Source organism: Otolemur garnettii, unplaced genomic scaffold (assembly GCF_000181295.1).
Source record: "Otolemur garnettii isolate 467f Iridium unplaced genomic scaffold, OtoGar3 scaffold00061, whole genome shotgun sequence".
Taxonomy (NCBI): Eukaryota; Metazoa; Chordata; class Mammalia; order Primates; family Galagidae; genus Otolemur; species Otolemur garnettii.
The window spans coordinates 1,675,462-1,700,957 of NW_003852456.1; the positions used below are offsets into that span (position 1 = coordinate 1,675,462).

At 43.1% G+C, this 25,496-nt stretch overlaps 1 protein-coding gene and 1 non-coding gene across 3 annotated transcripts; both read right to left on the reverse strand.

Annotated features, from left to right (window-relative positions):
• Positions 1-727: 727 nt before the first annotated feature.
• On the reverse strand, positions 728-23,827 carry LOC100956186 (cytochrome P450 4V2). Of its 2 annotated transcripts, none has more exons than XM_003792767.3 (11): positions 23,557-23,827; positions 19,609-19,721; positions 18,085-18,170; positions 16,751-16,941; positions 16,336-16,405; positions 13,933-14,059; positions 12,053-12,223; positions 4,164-4,266; positions 2,994-3,128; positions 2,718-2,897; positions 728-1,054 (listed from the first exon to the last, which is right to left on the reverse strand). In XM_003792767.3, the coding sequence occupies exons 1-11, from the start codon at positions 23,768-23,770 to the stop codon at positions 882-884; spliced, it is 1,563 nt and encodes a 520-aa protein (XP_003792815.1). In that variant the 5' UTR covers positions 23,771-23,827; the 3' UTR covers positions 728-881. The 2 variants fall into 2 exon arrangements, with proteins under 2 accessions (XP_003792815.1, XP_023370667.1); XM_023514899.1 differs by having other exon boundaries at positions 735-1,054; positions 23,594-23,650.
• LOC111726330 lies at positions 11,462-11,602 on the reverse strand. The gene has a single exon (XR_002774135.1). It is a non-coding gene; the product is annotated as a U4 spliceosomal RNA (small nuclear RNA).
• Positions 23,828-25,496: the final 1,669 nt, after the last annotated feature.

Genomic DNA, 25,496 nt, shown 5'->3' on the forward strand with positions numbered 1-25,496 from the left:
ATAAAGCAAGCGCATTATTGTGGAAGAACGCATATCAGAACAGGAATGGAGAGATTCACAGTTTCAGCCCTGTCGCCACCTAGTAACATGACTTTGGGCAGAAATTCACCTTCTTCTTGGTTCAATTCCTTTACTCCTATTATAAGGAAGCATAACTAGGTAAATTCAAAGGTCCTTCTAGCCCCCAGAGCTAATGATCAAAACCTATGAGGCACTTGAGGGGTTGAGGGTTACCAAGCAGAATCTCTTCCAATAATACGTGACATATAAAGACAACTGTGAGTCTACAAAGGATGAAATGAAAGCCATAAGCAAATAGTCAACAGGGAAACTGCAACGGAACCGATGAGTCCGCTCATAAATGATAAAATCTGAAAAGTTATATCATACTCTTCTCATAACTGATGCCACTGATATATCTAAAAAATTTAAACCCTTAAGTCAAAGTGTTTAATTACTATTTTCAAATTATATGAAATTATACATCATATATACCCACATATCTATCTTTTCCTGAGTCAACAAGAATGCTTTTAAAAAAATTTGAAGCTTCAATCAGATTGTATCCTTTGGGACTAGAAAGTGAAGTTGAATTGGTCTGTGGCTCCCTCTGTTGAGAAACCTGTTATGTGTTTATTTGGGTACTAACTCAGTGAACTTCATCTACTTTGGGGACCAAGACCAGGTGTAACGTCTATATGATGGTGGTAAAAATACAAAAACTTTCTCTTTGGTAGACTTAACCCCAAGGTCAGTGGGGACAAGAGAAAATGAGGCTCAGGGATTTAAGAACATTGAATTCATGATCTACAGATTGCAAATGCCAAGTATCTCTTAAGCAAAGATCTTTTTCATGATAAAGGCACAGTCCTGTAACGGAATTAGGAGTCGTCTGCGTTTCTCCTCTTCAGCTTGATCCAGATGCCGTTACACGGACGAAGAATCAACTCTCCTGCCAGACCAAGTTCTTCTCTTTTCTGGTTGGATTCTACCCAAAAGTGCCGTAGGACGCAGGACAGGATGGTCTTTTCTTCCATGATGGCAAACTTTTGACCTTTAAATTAAAGTAAATGGCATCACTTTAATTATAGATTTACCTCAAATTTGAGAAATAAGATGTTAGGAAATTAACAAGTCTCTATTTTCACAGTAGGCTATTTGTAGGATGGGATTCATTGAGACGCTTGTTAAAAATAAGGACTGCCACCTGGTGCATCCTAGCAGCTGGGTGGGCCAGGGAATCTGCATGTTAGCCAGGCTAAATACAGAGTCCTGGACTCATTCAAGTCTGAGAACAGTTATTCTAGTTTGCTTCTTATTGGATCTTTAATTTACTCAAAAGTCACCAAATAAGCTTCAAATTCATCTATTTAAATCTGGGCTCATTTCACCAATGTCAGCATTTACATAATTGATAAAATGCTATAGATAGACACTAGAACCGAAAGTGTTTATAATGCATGGTGGTGTGCACTCCTTTTGTGTAAGTACTCCGGGCCGTGTGTGTTTGGTTTGTGAAAAATGCAATTTTTAAAAGCAACAAACACAAATATTAGGTTAAACATAACTAATTACATAAATAAGTTTTCAACCATAACAAATTATATTTCGTTTTAATCTAAAATAGACGACATTTTAAAAGTCTACTGTGAAACTGACGCTGCTTTCTGTTATGGGATGAATTGTATCTCTCAACCCTCCGCTGCTAAATTTCCTATGTCGATGTCCTGACCCTCAGTCCCTCAGGATGTGACTGTGTTCAGTGAGTTTTCAACTGGTGTGCTGTGAAAATTTTTGAAGATTGTTAATGAAATTATTTTTGAACAAAGTTCAAAGATCAGCAAGTATATTCCCTTTTACACGCTCTCTTTTTTTCTTTGAGACAGTCTCACTTTGTTGCTCTAGGTAGAGTGCCATGGTGTCATAGCTCACAGCAACCTCAAACACTTGGGCTTGAGTGATCCTCTTGCCCCAGCCTCCCACGTAGCTGTGACTATAGACGCCCATCACTAAGCCTGGATAGTTTTCCTATTTTTAGTAGAGACAGGGTCTTGCTGTTGCTCAGGCTGCTTTTAAATTCCTGAGCTCAAGTGATCCTCCCACCTTGGCCTCTCAGAGCGCTGGGATTACAGGTGTGAGCCACCTCACCTGGCCCACTGTTTGTTTTTTTGATCAACATAATTTAAGTGTGTTGTGGGAGTTTAACTACAGGTTCAAGTGTGCCATGAAATAAAAGAGGATAAAAACACTGCTGTATTTGGAGATAGGACCTTTAAAGAGGTCATGAAGCTTAAATAAGGTCATTAGGTCATTAGGGAGGGATCTAATATAATCCAACCGGAGAAGTTAGGACAGACACATACCGAGGACAGACCAAGTGAAGAGACAGGGAGACGATGTCTTTCTACAAGCCTAGGAGTAGAGGCCTCCTAAGAAATCCACCCTGCTGACACCCTGATCTTGGACATCCTGGCAACGGAAAATAAACTTTTGTTGCTTAAGCCCCTCAATCTGTGGTTCTTAGTTACGGCAGCCTTTGGCAAACGAATGCCCTTTCTGACAATAGTATATTAAAACTGCAGTTCACAGGAAAGTAGAGGAAAAAGGAAACCAATTTTTGAAAGGTCATTGTGTGTGGGCGATGTCACAGAAATGATGATGAGAAACCCACTGTCACGTGGGCCTACGTGGGCAAACCCAGCTGGACAGATACAAACCTATACAGTTCCTGGGCCCCGCAGAGAAGGGCACATAGGCGTACGGATGGCGTCCTTGGGCATTCTCGGGAAAGAAGCGCTCCGGCTGGAATTCTTCAGGATTGGGGAAGTATCTGGGGTCTCTGTGCAATGCGTAGGGAATGATGATGACTTCGGTGCCTTTTAGAACTTTGTAACCCGCTGTGAAGAAGCAGGCGAGGGTGTGTCAGGATTTGGAACCAGACGGACGTTAAGAAAACTTCACTGTCCCTACAATTTTAATTATAGAATATTTACCCACTGTGCAGTCTTCATTAAGAGTCCGGGCAAACAGAGGAACAGAAGGGAAAAGGCGAAGGGTCTCCTTAATGACACATTCCAGGTATTTCAGTTTCTTCAGGTCTTCTGAGGTAGCAGGACGATCAGACTTCCCTGATTAAGGCAAGAAGATGACAATGACAGAAGTCTCTGAGCAGCAGAGACAGCAAAGAAGAGAATATGAATCAAAGCACTGATGCTAAAATCTGGCAGCTAACGTAGAACATCTAATGTTGTGATAGTCAAAGTAAAGTGCGATACCATGGAGGCCTGGTGTGGTGGCTCATCCCTGTAATCCTAACACTCTGGGGGTGGGGGGAGGCCAGGGCAGGAGGATTGCCTGACCAGCCGGAGCAAGAGCAAGACCCCATCTTGACTAAAAATAGAAAAACTAGCCAGGCACTGTGGTGGGTGCCTGTAGTCCCGGCTATTCGGGAGGCTGAGGCAGGAGGGTCGCTTGAGCCCCAGAGTTTGAGGTTGCCATGAGATGTGAAGCCACGGCACTCTTCCCAGAGTGAGACTCTGTCTCAAAGCAACAAAAGAAAAAAAGAAAAGAAAACCCAGAAAACAAAAGCCAAGATAGTGGAGATGAGAGAAGGTAACAGCAAGACTGGGACGCTGAGCCACCCCTGTGGACATCAGCCTAGGACTCTTCCAGGTTGCTTCTGATATAGTGAAAATTTATCTCCTATCAGCAGAACACATCTTTTCCCTCCTTCGTGGCCAGAAGGGGTCCTACAGGAAATAGCCTTCCTTCACCCCCAGATAGCTCTACCTATTACTCTGTGCTCCCAAATAGCATCTTCTTCACCCACTCACATGCACAGCCCATGACTCTACAGTGCTTTCTGTGTCTGCTCCCCTCAGGGCAGACCCTGAGGACGGTAATGGCATCCTGTGAGTCCCAGCATCTGGCCCATGCAGGGGAGGTGACTGGCGACTGTCTGCAAGTGCTTGGATAAGGGACTGCAAAGGGGATGGGCACTGGGGAGGCCTCTGTACGGGAGCAAAGGATCCTGCACACGGAGCCCTCCTGCTCGTACACTGGGTTTACAGCGGGTCCCACTGCTCTGCCTCCCTGAGCAAGAATGACACCGGCTTCCGTGCACTTAACACCTGCAGTATAACCAGCCAAGAGGCCAGACATACCGAACACTTCATCCAGCTCATTGTCCACTTTTTTCTGGACTTCTGGGTTACAGCCCAATAGGTATAGGGCCCAGGTTATTGCAGCTGCGGTTGTATCGTGGCCCTACAATTGGAAGGAAAATGGCGGCTTAAAAGGCGGAGTTATGGACAATCCTTAAAGAACACAAACCTTCCACTTAATCCCGCAATCCCATTACCAGGGATCTACTTAGAAGGAAAACAGTTTTATCGGAAGTACATTTAGATTGTCTAAAATTACAATCGCTAAGATGTGGAAGCAACCCAAATGTCCACAACCCAGGAATGAATTAACAAACTGGGGTATATGTACACCATGGAATACTATTCATCCATAAAATGATGGAGACTTTACATCTTTTGTATTAACCTGGATGGAGTTGAAACACATTCTTCTTAGTAAAGTATCACAAGAATGGAAAAGCAAGCATCCAATGTACCCAAGTCTAATATGAAGCCAGTAGATGATCTAATATACGCCCACACAGGAGAAAAACTCCATTCAATTCGAGTTAGGGGGAAGGAAGAAGAGGGAGGGGCATGGGTGAGCTCCCACCTAATGGGCACGATGTCAGGGTACATGGCACACCCCCTGGGTGTGGGACACAATGACAAAAGGGACTCTACTTAACAAATGAAAGCATTGTAACCTAATTGTTTGTACCCTCGCCTTAACCTGAAATAAAAAAGGCAGAATTATATTGAGAAGATTAGAAACTATAATAACTCAACTTTGAAATGTCAGTTCACTGGTATTTGACAGCTGCAGTGAGACTGCAGAACACAATACATTAATTCTGTACAGCACCTTGTCTCTGTGAGAAACCAGCAAAACAGTCCCCGGAACGTAGAAGTCCATGTTTCCAGATGACCTTTCAATGTCACATGATGTGGCACCCCTTGCAGGACGTGGCTGGGCAGTGCTGATAAAGGGGCATCCCAGATGAGCTAGACCTTTTATTCTTTGACTTCGGATTAATATGAGGGTACTAATGTTTAAGCTACATTGTTTTTGTTTCCAAGGTAAGGTTCAAGTTGTAGTTGAGCCCTTCACCCAGGGAACGTGCTGAACACCCTCACATTGTGCACCTTAGGTGAGACCCTGACGGCTGCTCTCCCCCTCCCCTCTCTTTCCTTTTCCCCCCCCCCCCCCCCCCCCCCCCCCCCCCCCCCCCCCCCCCCCGGCTAGACTATATTTGTGTTTTTACTTCCTGTGGGCATGTAGTTGTTTATATAGTGGTTTCATATTGCACTGAGTACATTATATACTTGATTTTTCCATTCTTGTGATACTTTACCAAAAAGAATGTGAACCTCACTCTGTCCCCTGGGTGGAGTGCCACGGCACCATCATACCTCACAGCAACCTCAAACTCTTGGGCTTGAGCAATCCTCCCTCCGCAGCTTCCCCAGTAGCTGGGGCCACAGGTGCCTGCCACTACGCCCAGCTAGTTTCTCTATTTATTTTAGTAGAGATGGGGGTTTCACTCTTGCTCAAGCTGGTCTCGAGCTCCTGAGCTCCGGCAATCAGCCCTCCTTGGCCTCCCAGAGTGTTGGGATTACAGGTAAGAGCCACCTCACCTAGGTAGAAGAATATGTTTAAACTCAATCCAGGTCAACACAAAATATGTGAAGTCTCCATCCTTTTTATGACTGAATAGTACTCCATGGTATACATATATCACCGTTTATTAAGCCATTCTTGGGTTGATGGACACTTGGGTTGCTTCCACGTCTTGATGATTAGAAACTGAGCTACAATAAATATTCTGAGCTAGACCTTTTGGAGGGGAAAAAAGTCTGATGTTCAGGAGCCCACTTGCCAGATGTGTACTTCTTTGCCTTCTCGTGTCTGTAAGGGAGGCTTTACCTATTGAAGGTGTGGACATCCACAGGTACGTGCATGGTTCTGAGGAAGATCCTCTGCATTGAGACATTAATAAAATGGCCTCATTTAATACTCACTGAGTTTTAGGCAAAATTCTAAGTGCTGTGCAGAAACTGATTCAATTAAGCTTCACAAAAACCCCATGAAATACTCTTGACTGTTATTTACATTTTAGAGATTAAAAACGGAGGCAATAATAAAAAGGTTACAAAGGCCTGGCATAAACCAGGCGCAGTGGCTCACACCTGTAATCCTAACACTCTGGAAGGCTGAAGCTGGTGGATTGCCTAAACTCAGGAGTTCGAGGCCAGCCTGAGCAAAAGTGAGACCCCTGTCTCTACTAAAAATAGAGAAACTGAGGCAAGAGGATCTCTTGAGCCCAAGAGTTTGAGGTTACTGTGAGCTATGATGCCATAGCACTCTGCCCAGTGCAAGAGCTTGAGACTTTGTCTCAAAAAAAAAAAAAAAAAAAAGGCCAGGCTTAGTAGCTCACTCCTGTAATTCCAGCACTCTGGGAGGCTGAGGTTGGTGGATCGCCTGAGCTCACAAGTTCCAGACCAACCGGAGCAAGAGCAAGAACCCATCTCTACTAAAAACAGAAAAATTAGCTGAACGTGGTAGCAGATGCCTGTAGTTCCAGCCACTCAAGAGGTTGAGGCAGGAGGATGTCTTGAGCCCAGGAGTTTGAGGTTGCTATGAGCTATGACAAGGCCACAGCACTCTAACCTAGGTGACAGAGTAAGACTCTGTCTCAAAATAAATAAATAAATAAAAGGTTAAATAACTTTCCCTGCACCAGACAGCTTAGTAGGAGGCAGAGGCAGGAACTGAACCCCCAGAGTGGCTGATGACAGAGATGACAAAGCAGAGTCAGACGAATGCCCCTTGCTATTCCCTGGCACAGTGGCCTGCAGTAAGGGGATCCCAACCTCTAATACTGATGTTCACACCTGGATGACCTTGGTCCCCACCATTCACTGCCTACCCACGGCTCACTAGCACACTTCCATGAGCAAAGATAGTGAGTTATTCAGAGAAAAAAATGTATCCAGAAAACCAATAATACTATAACCCCTCTTGAAGCAAGACCTTTTAGGACAAAAAGAGAGAAGATAAATCTCCTCTATGGGACATCTGACCTTTGCATTTTCCCTATTGTAGTACAAGTGATCATCATGAAATTTCATTTTTTAGGCAAAAATCTCTGAAGCACATTTTTTTCTTTCTTTTTTCTTTTTTGTGTATTCTGGGTAGAGTGCTGTGGTGTCATAGCTAGGGTGACCAGACATCCTGCTTTGGGCGGGACAGTCCTGATTTTTAACAATTTGTCCTGCATCCCATGGTGTTCTTAAAAAAGTCCCGATTTTTGGAAAGAATGCACCAACGGGCGGGAGAACAAGAAGGGAATATATGTTTTTCAGCTGCCATGTGGCTATTTCGCCAGGATATGAGTTTTATATTATTTTTGTTAATTTTTTAATGTTAAACTGCAATAATAACAAATAATTCTTGAGAAGTGATTATCGAGAACTGCTTATCAAAGTTTGCATTGTTGTCAGGCCCTGCCCCCCCCCACCCCGTTAATGGTGTCCCGCTTTACCAATGTTAAAATCTGGTCACCTTAGTCATAGCTCACAACAACCTCAAACTCCTGGGCTCAAGAAATCCTCCTGCCTCAGCCTCCCGAGTAGCTTGCACTACAGGTGCCACAGTGCTTGGCTAATTTTTCTATTTTTAGTAGAGATGGTGTCTCATTCTTGCTTGGGCTGATCTCAAACTCCTGAGCTCAAGGAATCCTCCTGCCTCAGCTTCCCAGAGTGCTGGGATTATAGGTATGAGGCACCCCACCTGGCCTGAAGCACATGTTTTATAAAACAGCTCCTAAATTGAATTGCTTAAGGCTCATTCTGAAATTCTAAACATATATATAGTCTGTAAGTCTCTGATACTGGTACCTCACTGCATTTTTTTTTTACAGAAACTAAACAGAACTCCAGGCAGGGTCTGGCCTGTTTTGCTCAGTTGTCCACTAAGTCATGTGGGGATGTCCTTGTGCTAAACAATTCTAACAGCTCTTCTGGAATTTATAAGCAGAAGCCTGATCCAAGTGTGTAAGGGAAGTCTGCCGAACTTCCTGTTTCATCTTGTCTGTTCTCAGACAGGAGACAGGCAGGAGGAAGCAGATACACACGCCAGGGTTTAAAAGGGGACATGCTAGGGAGAAAAGCTTCATAGTTAAAGGCTAGACCTTGGGCTTGAAGGTGTGCAGGTAACAGGCTGCACCCACCTCGAGGAGGAGGTCACAGTACTGCAGTTATACACAGAATGCCTCCTATGCAGGGCAAAGGGGGAAAGAAAAAGAATTTCAAAGGATATGAGAGCTGAGTGGTGAAAGGTGTGGGTCCAGTTTCAGTGTCCTACATGTGATTATTCAGTTCTCCCCAGAACCATTTACTGAATTGGGATTCTTTTCCCCAGTGTATGTTCTTGTTTGGTTTATCAAAGACCAGGTGGCTGTGTGCTCATGCCATACTGTTTTAATGCCTCCTGAGTAGCTGGGACTACAGATGCCACCAACACACCCAGCTAGTTCTATTTTCAATAGAAATGGAATCTCACTCTTGCTCAGGCTGGTCTCAAACTCCTGAGCTCAAGCAATCCAATGCTATTCTTTATCTTTATTTTACAATTCACATATAGATTTTCCACTTAGAACTGGAACCAGACAAGGTTGTCCTCTATCGCCACTACTATCCAACATGGTGCTAGAAGTTCTAGGCAGTACAATCAGGCAAGAGAAGGAAATAAAGACATCCAAATGGGGACAGAGGAGGTCAAATTCTTGCTCTTTGCCAATGATATGATCTTATACCTAGAGCACACCAAAGACTCAGCCACAAGACTCCTGGAAGTGATCAAAAAGTACAACAATGTCTCAGGATATAAAATCAATGTCCACAAATCAATAGCCTTTGTATATGCCAATAACAGCCAAGATGAGAAGCTAATCAAGGATGCAATTCTGTTTACAGTAATTTTTTAAAAAATGAAATACCTAGGAATATACCTAACAAAAAAGGTGAAGGACCTCTACAAAGAAAATTATGAAACCCTAAGAAAAGAAATAGCAGAAGATAATAACAACAAATGGAAGAACATACCATGCTCATGGCTAGAAGAATCAACATTGTCAAGATGGCTGTACTACTCAAAGCAATGTACAGATTTAATGCAACCCCCATTAAAATACTTTCAAGATTTGGAAAAAATAATTCTTCATTTTGTATGAAACCAGAAAAAAAACCCATATAGCCAAGGTAATTCTGAGTAATAAAAACAAAGCCAGGGGTATCACCCTACCGGACTTTAGGCTAACTACAAGGTCATAGTCATTAAAACAGTATGGCATGAGCACACAGCCACCTGGTCTTTGATAAACCAAACAAGAACATACGCTGGGGAAAAGAATCCCAATTCAGGAAATGGTTCTGGGGAGAACTGAATAATCACATGTAGGACACTGAAACTGGACCCACACCTTTCACCACTTACAAAAATTGGACAAAAGGTTGGGCGCCTGTGCTCAGTGGTTAGGGCACTGGCCACATACACCAAGGCTAGTGGGTTCAAACCTGGCCTGGGTCTGCTAAACAACAATGACAACTGCAACAAAAAAATAGCCGGGCACTGTGGTGGGCACCTGTAGTCCCAGCTACTTGGGAGACTGAGGCAAGAGAATCCTTTAAGCCCAAGAGTTTGAGGTTGCTGTGAGCTGTGACACCACAGCACTCTACCCAGGGTGACAAAGTGAGACTTTGTCTCAAAAAAAAAAAAAATAGATAAAAGATTTAAATCTAAGGCATGAAACTATAAAAATCCTCAAAGAAAGTGTGGGGAAAACACTTGAAGATATCGGCCTGGGGAAAGATTTTACGAAGAAGACTTCCATAGCAATTGCAACAACAACAGAAGGGACTTAATTAAACTGAAAAGCTTCTGTACAAATAAGAAGACAACAACCAAAGCAGACAGACAACCTACACAATGGGAAAGGATATTTGCATATTACAAATCAGACAAAGGCTTGATAACTACGATCTACAAAGAACTCAAATTAATAAACAACAAAAAAGCCAACAATCCCATCTATTACTGAGAGACATGAATAGAACCTTCTCTAGGGAAGATATATGAATGGCTAACAAACATACAAAAAAATGCTCATTTTCCCTAATCATCAGAGAAGTGTAAACCAAAACCACCCTGAGATGTCACCTAGCCCCAGTAAGATTAGCCCACATCACAAAGTCCCAAAGCTGCAGATGCTGGTGTGAATGTGGAGAGAGGGGACACTTTTACACTGCTGGTGGGACTGCAAACTCATGCAGCCTCTTTGGAAAGAAATATGGAGAAACCTCAAAGAACTCAAATTAGACCTCCCATTTGACCCTCCCATCTCACTACTAGGCATCTACCCAGAAGAAAAAAAAATCATTTTATCATAAGGACATTTGCACTAGACTGTTTACTGAAGCTCAATTTACAATTGCCAGAACGTGGAAATAACCTAAATGCCCATCGACTCAAGAATGGGTGAACAAATTGTGGTACATGCACACCATGGAATACTATTCAGCATTAAAATAGATGGTGACTTCACGTCTTTTGTAATATCCTGGATGGAACTGAAACACATTCTTCTTAGTAAAGTATCACAAGAATGAAAAAGCAAGTATCCAACGTACTCAATACTAATATTAAGCCAGTAGATGACCCAATGCATGCCCAAATAGCAGAAAAACTCCTTTCAATTCAAGCTGGGGGGAGGAATAATGAGGGATGGGGGGTTGGGATGCTGTCACTGAATGGGCACCAGATGGGGAGGGTTGGCACACCTTTTGGTGTGGGACATAACCACAAGACGAACTCTAACAAAATCAAATATTTTGACTTGGTTGCTTATACGCTCACATTAACCTGAAATAAGTTTACTTAAAATTTTTTTAAAAAGAAAAAAACCATAATTCATGTACAGAGACGTTCACTCTTGGTAATATTTGATATAACATGTAGGTTCTGTTTGTAAATACCCTTTAGAACCATGAACGGGTTACATTCTCTCCTGCAGGTCTCTTAGCTACAGCAACTCACAGCAGCGGCTAAATGCTCATTTGCTAGAACTTCAAAAAGGAGGTGGTGAGGACACGGATTTGTGGGTTTGGAGGTCAGAAGGAAGCGTGGAGCAAAAGAGAGAACTGAGAGCAATTTCTTGCGGCCCTTCTGCTTGGGAGGTTTTCTTAGGAAAAAAATATGTCCACTGTTCTAAGGAACTGGTACTTAATCATTTTCTTAAATTGTACCATTTCTTTTCTTTTCCTTTTCTTTTTTTCAGTCATCGTAGAGACTGTCAAAAATTGCCAGTGCTGACTATATTTCAAGTCATCACGGTGAAGTAGTGAGAAAAATTTTCAATTCACAGTAATTGTAACTTGGATAAGCCTCCTTGGCTATAATACTGTCACTGCACAAAGCTAATCGCACAATTTCTAATTAAAATAGAATAAATTTTCCTTAGTTATATGAAGCTACTTTAAAATGTGATTAAATTTTCAAAATAATGCTAAAGATCCTCATAAGTCATCAGGATTTGTTTAATGGTATCTGAAAGCTGACCAATCGTGGGGGCTCACGCCTGTGATCCCAGCATTCTGGGAGGCTAAGGTGGGTAGATCCCTTGAGCTCAGGAGTTCAAAACCAGCTGGAGCAAGAGTTAGACCCCCATCTCTTCTAAAAATAGAAAAACTAGCCAGGCATGGTAGTGGGTGCCTGTTGTCCTAGCTACTGGGGCGGGAGGATCATTTGAACCCAGAAGTTTGAGGTTGCTGTGAGCTATGATGCCATGGCACTCAACCCTGGGCAGCAGAGTGAGAGTCTGTCTTAAAAAAAAAAAAAACTCTGAAAGCAACGTAGCATTGTAGAATACCTCAAACATGAAGGTGTCAACCTCTTCCCGAATAGCTTCATGACTTAGCTTGTTTCCTTCCTCATCGGTCACACTTAAAAGCAAGTCAAGAAAAGCTCTTCGTTTATTTTTGGAGGGCTCTTCATTATATTCTTCATTTGTCCTCATTTCACTGGCCCGTTCCGCGATGACCTGTAGGATTTAAAGGATAGTTACATGCTTTGGTTTAGATTTTGATACAGCTTAATGTTAATAATATATTTTCCCATGAAAATATGCTAGCTTCTTTAACTTATTTTTAACCTTAACCTTAACCTTTAACTTATTTTAACCTTTCCATTTCAACAGCGCCGTAGTCTTATGTGAAAATACAGGAAAGCCGCCCATTAACATTTAGGGCATTGGTGAAACTTTTTTTTTGAGACAGTCTCACTCTGTCACCCTTGCTAGAATGCCATGGCATCATAGCTCACAGCAACCTCAAATTTCTGAGCTCAAGTGATCCTCTTGCCTCAGCTTCCCGAGTAGCTGGGACTACGGGTGCCCACCACAACATCTGGCTAATTTTTCTATTTTCAGTAGAGACGGGATCTCACTCTTGGTCTTGAACTCCTAAAGTCAAGCAATCTACTACTTTGGTCTCCCAGAATGCTAGGACTACAAGAATGAGCCACTAAGCCCAGCCTGATGAAACTTTAAAAAAAAAAAAATTTAATGCCATGAAAATTCATAATTTTTAAGTGCTATTTTTGGCAGTCTTTCCAACACGAGAATAGAATCATAGTTTCCTGAATAGTCATCTAGAGATCTGAATGAGCTAACAAGGAAAAGTTTAAATGATAAGGAGAATGTAATCATCATATAATGGGCTAATTACAGATCACTATTAACTGCATACACACTGTATTGGAGAAAAGAAACAGAAAGTTGATTAGTCCACTCCCCCTGTATGCTGTGAGTCCTCCATCTAGAATGCTCTTTCCTCAGACACCGTGTGCCTGGGTCCCTCCCTCCTTTCAGGTCTCTGCTCATTGTCACACTAAGAAAGAGAGACCATCCCTCATCACGGCCACCTTCGTCCCTAGCGATTGCTAGCTTCTCAGGCCTACTTTATGTTTTTTCCATTTCACTGCCACTTACCATTATATTATACATATATTTACTATTATATTATGCTCCTTATTATAATATTTTATTATAATTCTTGTATCTTTCTCCTCCAACTCATTCATGCAGTAGCAAATTTGTTCTTGTTCATTGATATATTTACAACCGCAGGAGTACTGCTTGGCATATTAAGAATGCCCATTAGATACTTTTCTTTTCCTTTCTTCTTTTTTCTTGAGACAGAGTCTCACTTTGTTACCACCCTGGGTAGAGTACTGTGCTATCATCATAGCTCACAGCAACCTCAAACTCTTGAGCTCAAATGATCCTCCTGCCTCAGCCTCCCAAGTAGCTGGGACTATGGGTGCTCACCATCAGGCCCATCTAGTTTTTCTATTTTTAGTAGAGACAGGGTCTCCCTCTTGCTCAGGCTGGTTTTAAACTCCTCCCACCTTGGCCTCCCAGAGTGCTGGCATTACAGGCGTGAGCCACTCCAACTGGCCTATATTGGGTTTATTTAACACAACATAAATCATGGACTTACCAAAAGTTCTGGAAATGAACAGTGGTGGTGGTTGCATGACATTGTGAATATACTTGAAGTCACCAAACTGTATGCTTAGAATGGTTTTTTTTATTATTATTGTTGGGGATTCATTGAGGGTATAAGAAACCAGGTTACACTGATTGCATTTGTTACGTATAGTCTCTCTTACAATTGCTTAAAATGGTTATAATGGGAATTTCTTTGTTATGTGTATGTTACCACAATAAAAAAAAAGTCAGGAACTTACATTGTTGGTAAAAGTATGTAGGATCTTAAGGCCCTTTTTGTGTTCCCGTCCTTCCTTAAACATAAGGTACCAAGACTCAAGCCAAAGCCAGGGCATCTTCATCCTCTGGAATATCAAATCACTCATCCTAGAAAGAGGTACAAATACACCAGTTGAAGGCAGAGCCTATGGCTCAAAGGAGTAGGGCATCAGCCCTATATGCTGGAGGTGGTGGGTTCAAACACAGCCCTGGCCAAAAACTGCAAAAAAAAGAAAAATGCACCAGCTGTTCAATGTGCATTTCTGGAGCATCTATTTGGTACCTGGCCTTGCTGAAGATAATTGTGGACATGATGATGATTTGTCTTAGAGGATATTAAGAGCTCCATGTGTGGGCTCTTACACAGCCGATGAAGTTTAAGAAGATAGCAGGTTCTTTAGAGAATGAAGAATAACTATAAAGCATCCTTACTAAATAGCCTTGTGGCCTGTGCCTCTATTTCTTCAGAGAGAGCCTCCAAGACTGCCTGGGGGCTTTTGTATCAAAGATTGAGATGAAATTTATCTCTCGATCTCTTTTTGTTTTGTTTTGTTTTTTGAGACAGAGTTTTACTCTGTCACCCTGGGTAGAGTGCTCTGGCATCATAGCTCATAGAAACCTCAAACTCTTGGGCTCAACCAATCCTCCTGCCTCGGCCTCCCAAGTGGCTGGGGCTATAGGCACCTGCCACGATGACTGGCTAGTTTTTCTACTTTTTTCTTTTGAGTAGAGACAGGGTCTCACTCTTCAGGCAGGTCTTGAACATGGGAGCTCAGGCGATCGATCCTCCTGCCTAGGCTTCCCAGAGTGCAAGGGATACAGGCATGAGCTACCAGGCCTGGAAACATCTGTCTCTGTCTAAGGCCAATCATTTGTCTGATCACTCCTTTGGAGGGACAGAAAGTAACTGGCTGCCTTCTTGTTCCAGCAAGGGCTCACTGAATACCAGCTGCCACATGGGCATCCCAAGCACCTCCCTCTCCCTTCCAGCGATAGAGCAGAAAGGCCTGGACAAAATTCCTCCTTCAGGGCCAGCTCAGGTGCCAGGACCAACTCAGAAAGGCTTTCCCTTGCCACTCACTCTGTAAAATGTATCTGTTTTCCTAAGCACTTCATCTTTCCTTTGTAAGCAAGTATCACACTTCGGAAGTCCATGTTTCTTTGTCTGATGCCTGTCTCCCAGGCTATTCTGCTTCGTGTACTCCTATAAACCAGTCAGTACCTTATACCACAACTGGACGATTATAGATGCTCATAAATATTTTTAAAATGAACTTATAGACAGAATACGTCAAACTAAATCCTGACCCTACATCTGAATACCCAAATACTGCAAGCAATTTTAAAGTAAAATCGATTGGTATTCATTAAAGAAACAGTGTCTGTACTCTGTAGAAAATATGGGAGAGTAAATGACAACACAGGGCGTCCCCAAGGTCACCAGCCAGCCAGCCAGCCATACATACATAAGGAAATGGGAAATGTAGGTGAATATACCTTTATTTTACAAAATATTCATTACAAATTTCTACAAAATATTTATAAAATAATTCTCTACATGCTGATACATAAATATAAACATATTAAAATGTAAAATAATATAAGGTATAATATGAGTTTGTTACTTTTCATATGTCTGGCACCCTTGAGGACACATACCAGACACCACAAGAAAGAGAAGCCCAGCTCATACACACACAGTGATAACCACTGCTAAGGCTGTGGTACAGTAGCTTCTAAATTTTTTTTCTATGAATAACTTTTTAATATTGTAATGGTTATCATACAAGCAAAAGCCACGTGTATCTCTTATGTATATGAGTGTGACTTGTAAGCATCATTACATACATCATAATCGAACTCATATATTACAACATAATTTTAAAAGTACTACATAATCTGAATGCGTCACAATTTACACAACTATTCCTCTGCTGCTTAAAGACATGATTAAACAATGAGGTTAACTTTTTTCTTTTGAGACAGAATCTCTCTCTATCCCCCTGGGTAGAGTGCTGTGGCATCACAGCTCACAGCTATCTCAAACTCTTGGGCTTAAGCAATCCTCCTGCCTCAGCTTCCCAAATAGTTGGGACTATAGGCACCTGCCACAATGCCCAGCTAACTTTTCTATTTTTAGTAGAGACAGGTCTTTCTCTTGCTCAGGCTGGTCTCAAACTCCTGTACTCAAGCAATCCACTTGCCTCAGCCTCCCACAGTGCTGGGATTACACTGAGTCACTGCGCCCAGCCAATGAGGTTACCTTGTAGTGTAACATTTCATATTGAAACAACAAAAAAGATATGACACAGAAATGATTAGCAAAATTTTTTAAAGCTCAAATCAATAATAATTTTAGAAACAGTTGAAAGGATTCCATTTACCTATAAACTGCACGGACATACTCGGAATCCTCATTGCTCTGAGCACCGATGTTCTTCCCCATGGCTGTTTCTACAAAACACGGTGAGAAGCGACAGGTCAGCCCAGGCACAAAGCTTGTGCTTATGTTGCAGTGCAGCTGTCAATCCTGCTCTGTTCTTACACATTTTGGAATTGCTCTTTCTTCCTTTACTCCTCCTTTCTCTTTCCACGTCTCCTACCCTCTCCCTGTTTTTCCTTCGCTGTGACTGTGTGCTTAAGCCCTCGGAGTGGCCACTGCTTCTTGGGAGGCGAAGGTCACAGTGGAACCGCCATCCTATCTAATCCCCTCATTTACCTTCCTAAAGGAATGCGATTTTCCATTTGGGCCATTTAATCTTTCCAGCATCAGTTTAGAGACAAATCAATGAGACTTACCACAGATGATGTCTAAGGCACAGAGAGTGATGTAAAAAAAGCAATTAAACGCTTCTTGGTTGACGTGGCTGTCAAGCTTACTAACTAATATATTTGCTTGTTCATTCATGACATCTAAGAAATCTTCCAGAATGGTAAAGTGGAAAGTGGGCGTCAGCATTTTTCTCCTGTAGCGCCATTTGTTTCCAGTACTAGAAATACAATACACGGTTATGAAAAAAAGAAAAGTAACGTCCAAAACAAACAAAGTGTAAATCCAGCCAAGTCAACAAAATCCCCTTGAAATAGTTTCACAGCTTAATTTACAGCTTTTCAAATGCTTTGGACAGAAGGACAGAGATGTGTGTAGATTAGTGTATGCACAAATACAGTAGATCCTCTGTAAGTTGTCCACCCAAGGGACTATAACAAACTGGTCAACAGACAGAGGTGGTCACCATACGGAACTAGGCCTCCTGTACTGATTTGGACATGTGATGCATGTCTGGTCTATGGAAATTAGGTCAACTTAAGGAGGTGGTCAGTGTAGGGAGGAGTCAAGAAGAGAAGTTCTTCTTGAGAAGAAGTCAAGTACAGAAGTTCTACTGTATATAAAATATGCACGCATAGCTAAAAATACAACTATTTTAGACACTGTTCTATAACACTGATATTTAATATTTAAAATAGTACTCCTAGGGCAGCACCCATGGCTCAGAAGGGTAGGGTGCCGGCCCCATATGCCGGAGGTGGTAGGTTCAAACCCAGCCCCGGCCAAAAAAAAAACCAACGGTACTTTTAAAATTAAAAATTTTAAGAATTCTTCTCAGGTTCTAAGCTCTGAATGTGTAAAAATGAGAACTTTTCTTTCTTGCCTACTAAGACCTTCTTCCTCACGTGATCCTGGACCTCCCCTGCGCTTGAGTTCTGCAAAGTCCCTACGAGGCTCCTGCCTTCCTCTTGCCGAGCCCTCTCTCAGAGGATGGAGTCCTGGTTCTGGTACCAGCTCGAGGACTGAGGTCACTGTGATCTCTGATCAGATTTGGAGATCTCCCTGCTCCAGACATTCCTTTGCCCTATCCCTCTGACATCAGGACATCCTAATTCTTCCTGGAACCTCAGGGAATGTCACTACTGAACACCACTGCTGGAGAGCACCGCACCCCAGGGCTCTGGTCAGGCACAGGTGCACTGTGGGCTGGACCTTTATTTCCAGACTTTCTCCTCCTTCCTGAGAGCACAGTCTCACCATGAGGGGTGGCAGGGAGCTACCTTGTGTTAATTCCTGAAATAACAAGTCACACGCAGGCGGAACCTTTTCTATAAGGTGCCTTTACAAATTTACACTGACATACCTGGTAAGAAGTCCCAGGCCCAGCCATGGTTCTAGAAACTTGTACATGGAGGATTTGTCAATTTGTTTTGAACTAGTTAAAATTACCTTAGGAAGAGAAAAAAATGTGAGAGATATACAGACATCAGAACAACTCAATTATAGGAAGACCTGGCTAGAACACAACCACTTTTTAAGGCAGCATCACGTAACCTTTATTCTCTCTGTGGTTCATTTTCATTCCTGTGCCTTGAAGAAACTCAAGAGGAGTTTTGAACGCACAACTGTCACTCAGTCCTGGGGACTAAATAGAGTTGAGGGAGAGAAAATGTCCAAGATGATTCTCAGTTCTTTCCATAAACTAGGAATGAGGGTACGGGGAGGCAGAGCTGGACGGAGGGAGGATGAGCGCATCTGGGAAGGCAGAAGTCGGGAGTTGGTTTTCAGGGATGTTGATGTTGAACTATTCAAGATGCTGTGTTCGAGAACAGGTGTGCAGCTCAGGATAAGGACTGAGCTAGACTGTCACCAGCATGTAGGTGACACTGGAAGCCGCGTGTGTGATTGGACCTCCTAGCATTAGAGTCAAGTGGAGAGGGAAGCATGGCTAGGATTGGGCCCAGACTCCATCTGCATTCACCAAACCCACTTGCACTGGGTCAACTGTGGCTGAAATCCATGGTTGGTCCCCTCCCTGTCTTCTCTGAGCTGGCATTCTGGAGTGTGGAACAAGAGAAACACCAACATTCTTGCCACAATAACAAGAAAACCATAGCCCAGAATTCTCACCTACGAAATTCGGTTTTTACTTTTGTCTCGTTGTTACCTCCTGCTCCAAATCCTTTTTTTAATCATACCAGAAGATGATTTCCCCAGTGTCACAGTTAGTAAAAGATCTACAGCCTTTTTTTTTTTTTTTAAGTCAGAATCTCACTCTGTCACCCTGGGTAGAGTGCGGTGGCATCATCATAGCTCACAGCAACCTCAAACTCCTGGGCTCAAGCGTTCCTCTTGCCTCAGCCTTCCAAACGTCTGGGACTGCAGGTGCCTGCCACAATGCTCAGCTAAGATCTACAGCCTTCGTGAGGGCTAATTTCCACAGCGTGGATTAATGATATCTACAGCATTCTCTTTTACATTTGGAATAATAAATGTATTATCAATATAAGATGGACCTTGAGCACCTCAGAGGAAACACCCATTTTATTAATCATGTATTTCCAGAGTCTTAAACCAGCGTCTGGTAGATAACAAGCTCTCACGTTGTGGAATATCCTATTTATGGTTTAAAAAAACTATATCTTTCTATAGACTTTCAAAATAGGAAAGCAAATGTTTTGGGACCTGACAGCAAATGTGCACTTATATTTGGAGAACAGTAGTCTTCTGGGATTCAGGCTGCTTCTGGAAAGCATTAAATGACACCTCTGTAGCCTAAAGTAGTTCATGAAGTGCTGCTTCCACTAACTGAAATTACTCTGTTTATTCTCATGAGGCTCTCACGCTACCAAATATACAGACAATATTATACTCATCACATACCCACCTCCACATTTTCTGCATTATAAAGGGCCAACATTGGCACTGGTCCGACCCAGAGTTTTAGCAGTGGCATATGGCGGTATTCTTCTGTGTACTGACTTAGCTGCTGAAAAAATTCTGGGAGAAAAATATTTAAATTCAATCAAGCCAAGAGTTTTGTGAACAAGAAGTATGGAGAATTCTCAAAGAACCTAAAGTTGACCTTCCATTTGATCCCACAATACCATGACTAGGTATCTATGCAGAAGAACAAAAATCATTTACCACAGAGACTTTTGCACCGGAATGTTCATTATAGCTCAATTCATAATTGCCAAGTCATGGAAGCAACCCAAGCGCCCATCAACCCATGAATGGATTAACAAGCTGTGGCATATGTACACCATGGAGTACTAGTCAGCCATAAGAAAAGGTAGAGACTTTGTTATCTTTTATGTTTATCTGGATGGAGTTCAAACATATTCTTTTTAGTAAAGTATCTCAAGAATGGAAAAACAAGTGTCCAATATACTCAATACTAATTTGAAACCAATATAAAAACAACTACATTCACAGAAAAGAAAAAAACACAAGAATAGTGTAGCAAGGAAGGAGAGTAGAGGGGGCAGGAGGGAGGACAGCTGGCGGATCTCACCTAATGTGCACAATGTGAGGGTGTTCAGCACACCCCCTGGTGAAGGGCTCTACTACAACTTAAACTTTACCTTAGACATGAAGATAATGTAACCTAAACATTTCTCCATTGCAGCAAGTGTGTGGGTGTGGATGTTTATAAACAAAAACTTAAGTCTGATTTCATAAGGGCTTTCTACAATCAGTTCTGTCCAATAGAATATGACCTTGTGCTTTCATAGTAAAAATTTGATGAGTGAAACAAAAGCTAGTGAAATGTGTTAACCACGTGCCGAACAAAAACTCTAGAGTTCTCTCTCACTATACATTGTGTAAGGGAAGAAACGCAAATCCTGTGGTAATTGATGGTGAAAACTTTTATTAAGTTCATTTGACAGTATCATTTAAAAATATTTTACACCCTCATGTTAATTTGAAATAAAAAAAAAAGAATTTTAAAAAAGAAAAGAATTTTGTGAACAGATGGTACTCGTATTATTCACAGTCTCCTTTTGATAAGCTACTAATTATATAATGTTACCATTTCAGGAATGCTGTCTGTACTAGCATTCCTGAAATGGTTACAGCCAGGACAGAACTCTCCACATCATTCCTGCACCTTTTGTGTAGGTCTAAAATTGTGTTGAAGTAATATTTGCCACAGCATATAAATACAACATGAAGCATGCTAGTGATGGTAGAATAATTACTGTTGAGTTTTGATGTATCAAAATGTGCTCTCTTTTTCTAATCATTGCCCAATATCAGAGCTAATGAGTGGTGTACCAAGATTCTAGAACATACCATTTTAACTCTCATACCATCCTGCTTTGGAATAAAATAACTGTCAAAATTGCTGGGCCAAATCACCAGTGTCAAAAAAATCCTGCTTCACACTAATATGTGTTATATTGCCCGCCTGGGTCTGGTGTGACAGAGGGGACAAGGAGGTCTGGACCTGAGGTTTGAAGGCATCAGGCCCAAGAGCCAGTTAGGACACTCCACTGTGTGGCTCTGGAAAACACCAGATTGGGATTCAGGGGCCACTTGGAAGCCAACTGCACTACTCAGAGTAAGATCGCTAAGGCTAGAATTTGGACATTAGCTATCCCTTGTATAAAAAAGACACATTATCAAGAATTAGGATGCTATCTTACTCTGATATTTCTAACTTTGTTACTTTTTTTTTTTTTTTTGAGATAGAGTGTCACTCTGTCACCTTGGGTAGCTGGGACTACAAGTGTCTGCCACAACATCCAGCTAGTTTTTCTACTTTCAGTAAAGGCAAAAATCCCACTTTGGGTCAGGCTGGTCTCAAACTCCTGAGCTCAGGTGACCCACATGCATCAGCCTCCCAGAGTGCTGGGATGACAAGGTGTGAGCCTCTGTGCCCAGGTGAACTTTGTTACAGTTAAAGAATTTATTCTATCATTCTCCAACATAAAAATAAATAAATAAATAAATAAATAACTTATTCTAAGTCATCTAGAAACTTTGCATGTATTACATTTGGTCCTTTAAATAACTGTGTAGTACAGTTACTTTTACAATTAAGTAGGGGAACCTATTAGAGGGATTTATTTATTTATTTATTTATTTTTCTTTTGAGACAAAGCCTCGAGCCATCACCCTAGATAGAGTGCCATGGAATCACAGCTCACAGCAACCTCTGATGCCTGAGCTCAAGCAAATCTCCTCCCTCTCCTTCCCAAGTAGCTGGGACCACAGGCACCCTCCACAACGCCTGGCTATGTTTTTGGTTGCAGCTGTCATTGTTGTTTGGCGGCCCAGGCTGGATTCAAACCCACCAGCTCAAGTGTATGTGGCTGGCGCCTTAGCCACTTGAGCCACAGGCGCTGAGCCTATTAGAGGGTTTTAAACAACACTGGGGATTGAGCAATGGTTTTCCGGATGCCAAAACCTAGTACTTGTTGGTGGAATAAAAAGTCCCCGTGTCAAAGACAGAATATTGTCATTCTCTTTGCTCAGAAAGTAATTCCAAGGGGAGTTACTTTAAAAAGGCCAATAAGGCTCACAGTTTGTTTTGAAATAGGTCTTACTCACCAGAGATTTTAATTCTCAGAATCCCCAAAAGAATATGATGAAACTTCTTAAGTATATCACCTTCCAAAGGTAGAGGGGTATGAAATCTATACTTCTACACAATTATTTTTAGTATCATAATACTATAGATTAGAAGAGGCCATTACCTCTGCTCTTAGTATTAACTGATATGATTTTCTATCTATCTATTGGAGCACTTGTAACATCAATTCACAATGATATTGGGGTGGTAAAAAGTTTACGTGGATATTTTTTGTTCGGCCAGAAAATAGTTTCAGTATTTTTGTAAATGCTCCCCATGAGGCCTCATCTTCTTCCTATGAAGTTGAAGTGTATTGTTTTTATTTGGGGAAACAGACAAAAATGAAATAATCCTTCAAGCTTTGGGGTTAATGCCCATCCTGTAAAATGATTATTGACAACCCCAGAAGAAACTTGAGTTCTGATCTGGGCCCACTTTAAAACATGCCATGTTGGGCAAATCTTTTCAACTCTGGCTATCTCCACTTACATACCCACAAAAATTAAGTGCTAAGATCTAATTCACCCTCCCGCAGGAACTGCAAATACCAGGTACTTTGGAGAGCTCTCAAATGTAAGGTGATTTTGTTTTTTTCTCATCAACAAAACATAAGTCTCTTTTGAAAAGATGATTTCAACGTAAAAAAGCACTCTTTCATAAAGCAGGCTTTTGAAACTTGCCAAGTAAAGGGCAACCTCCTTTAAAGGGCTAAATTATGAGGGTCAAAAAGGAAGGGAGTAGTGACCTAGGGATGTTGGGTGGGGAGTGTGAAATGCTTGTCCAATTTCTTTATAAAGTGAGGCTGGGAGAGGGCAGCACTGAGTTTTAAGAAATTTGCCAGATTTTAAGTATCTGCTGTGTGCCAAGGGAGTGTGTGTTCTTCGGTGTCACAAGCCAGGCCAGGAAAAAAGGCAGACCGGGTTTGGAGAGCTGAGCAGCTATGGGGAGAGAAAAGAAGGGAAAAGCTGGAGGACAGGAGTTTGGAAATGCTGCCTCCGTGTCTTCCGCGGATGTCCACTATGGGACGGGTACCAGGCATGTCAGCAGGTGCCAAAGGAGAAAGTGGGTGTAATTAGCAATGCAGTCTGCGGCGGGTGCAGCGGGTGACAGATTCTTGTCCCTCCTAGCAGCCAGCGCCTGGACACTGAGGTTCCCTCCAAGTGGAGGTTGGGGACCGGGGGCGGGGGCGGCAGGAGGGGTGCAGACCCCGGGTGTGGCCCAGGAGGGGCGCCTGCGAGGAGACACAGTCCCTACCTCTCCCGTCCCGCTTCATCATTAGCGCGTGACCCACCAAAGGGTAGGCGCGGGCGACCGTGGGGATGGGCCTCATCTGGTGCCACTTCCGCGCGTAGCTCGCCACCATCTGCAGGACGCTCAGGGCCAGGGTGGCGCCGGCCATGGAGACCGCGATGGCCGCGCCCCAGAGCAGCAGCTTCTGCCCCCCTAGCCACAGCCACAACCACGCCATGTCCGCGGCGGCCACTGTGCGTGGGGACCGCGGGGTCGCGGCCGGGCCTTATGAGGGGGCGGGGACAGGAGGCACCCGCCACTCCCTTCTTCCGTCCCCCCCCCGCGCCCTGGGGACAAAAGCGAAACCGGCGAAAACAGCTTCTGGGCCCCCGCTGGGATGGAGACAAGGGGACGTCACATTTACTGGCAGCTTCGAGATGGAGACAACATTAGAAGTGTCACCTCGGGCGCCCTGGGGCCACCTACGTTTGGCTTCTGGACCCCGCAGCTGGGGGTGGGGGTCGTGGGGAGCGAGGGGACAGGGGTGCGGCCGGCCGGCGGGCAGGGGATTTGGACTTGAATCGGCCTTTGGAGCTGTCACCCCGGGCTTCTTGCTCAACGTGCCACTGCTGCAGGGAGGTGCGTCGTCCTGGCTCCTGCGGCAGGGTCATTGGGAGCAACGAGCAACTTTGATCTAGGGTGGCCTTGAGGACACACCTGTCAGTTTGTGCCAGCTGGCTAATTGAGACTATAGAGTGCTCAACGAAGTGGTTATGATGCAGAGGTTGTATTTTCCCAAAATATCTTCTGAGCCGGGGAAGCCAGAGACCAGGAGACCAAGACCGGGAGTGTAGGAAAGGACCCAGGAAGGTTTCGGCGAGGATGGGGGCTGCGGAGGCGACGCGAGAGGACAGAGAGGAGGACGTGACCAGGCCTGTTCCCTGACGCCCAGTTTCTTCTCTCTTCACCAATCCTGCCTCTCGTTCCTTTTTCTACACTTGACGCTTCCTACAAAGGCTAGGAGGGGTCCTTGGGAGTGGCAGGGACCTACTTTAACCGCGAAGTAAAGTGCCTACAAAGATGAAATATCAAGAACGCCCCGATCCCTGTTTTAATTAGATGCGTTTCTAGAAGCCACTGCAGGGCCTGCTTGGATGGATGCGCAGAAAGCCACGTCTGAGTTTCTCCAGTTGATTTTTTTGGTCAGTTCTCTATATGTGCGGACATAGAGAGAGGTTTATGAAATATTAAGTGAAAACAAAACAAGGTGCAGAACAGTAGCTTCCTTTTGCTGTCTGGAAAGAAAAATACCGACCAACTCTATTAGTGGGAATTGCAAAAAGGAGCTTAACACTCTTTATTTGACTTTGTTCTGTATCACTTGAAAACTGTTTCTTCCCTCTCCTCCTTTCCCTCTCTTCCCCTCCTTTTCTTTTCTCTTTTTTTCCCCCTTCCCCTTTTTTAGAGACAGAGTCTCACTCTGGCTATAGTGCTACAGGCTACAGTGCTATGGCCTCACAGGTCACAGCAACTTCAAACTCCTGGCCATCGTCTTGCCTCAGGCTTCTGAGAAGCTGGGACTCCAGGCATGTGCCACAACACCCAGCTAGTTTTTGTATTTTTAGTAGAGAGGGGGTCTCACTCTTGCTCAGGCTGGTCTCAACCTCCTGAGCTCAACCAATCCACCTGCCTCAGCCTGCCTGAGCATTAGGATTATAGGCATGAGCCACCGTGCCCGGCCCCATCTCTGATTTTTAGATGTTAGAATACCTTTCTCCTCCACTTCTCTATACTCACTCTCTTGTTTATCTCATTCATTTTGGTTCTATTTAATTTTTCTTTTTTTGAGACAGAGTCGCCCTCGGTAGTGTGCTGTGGTATCACAGTTCACAGCAACCTCAAACTCTTGGGCTTAAGCTATTCTCTTGCCTCAGTCTCCCAAGTAGTCATTTCAGTTCTTAAAT

Excerpts from the sequence above, each read along its gene's own strand:
- LOC100956186 (XM_003792767.3), bottom strand. The coding sequence starts at position 23,770 with ATGGCGTGGTTGTGGCTGTGGCTAGGGGGGCAGAAGCTGCTGCTCTGG. Across the intron at positions 19,722-23,556 it reads GATGAAGCGGGACGGGAGAG|AATTTTTTCAGCAGCTAAGT; the intron begins GTAGGGACTGTG and ends TTTTTCTCCCAG. Across the intron at positions 4,267-12,052 it reads TTGACACCTTCATGTTTGAG|GGCCACGATACAACCGCAGC; the intron begins GTATTCTACAAT and ends TTCCAATTGTAG.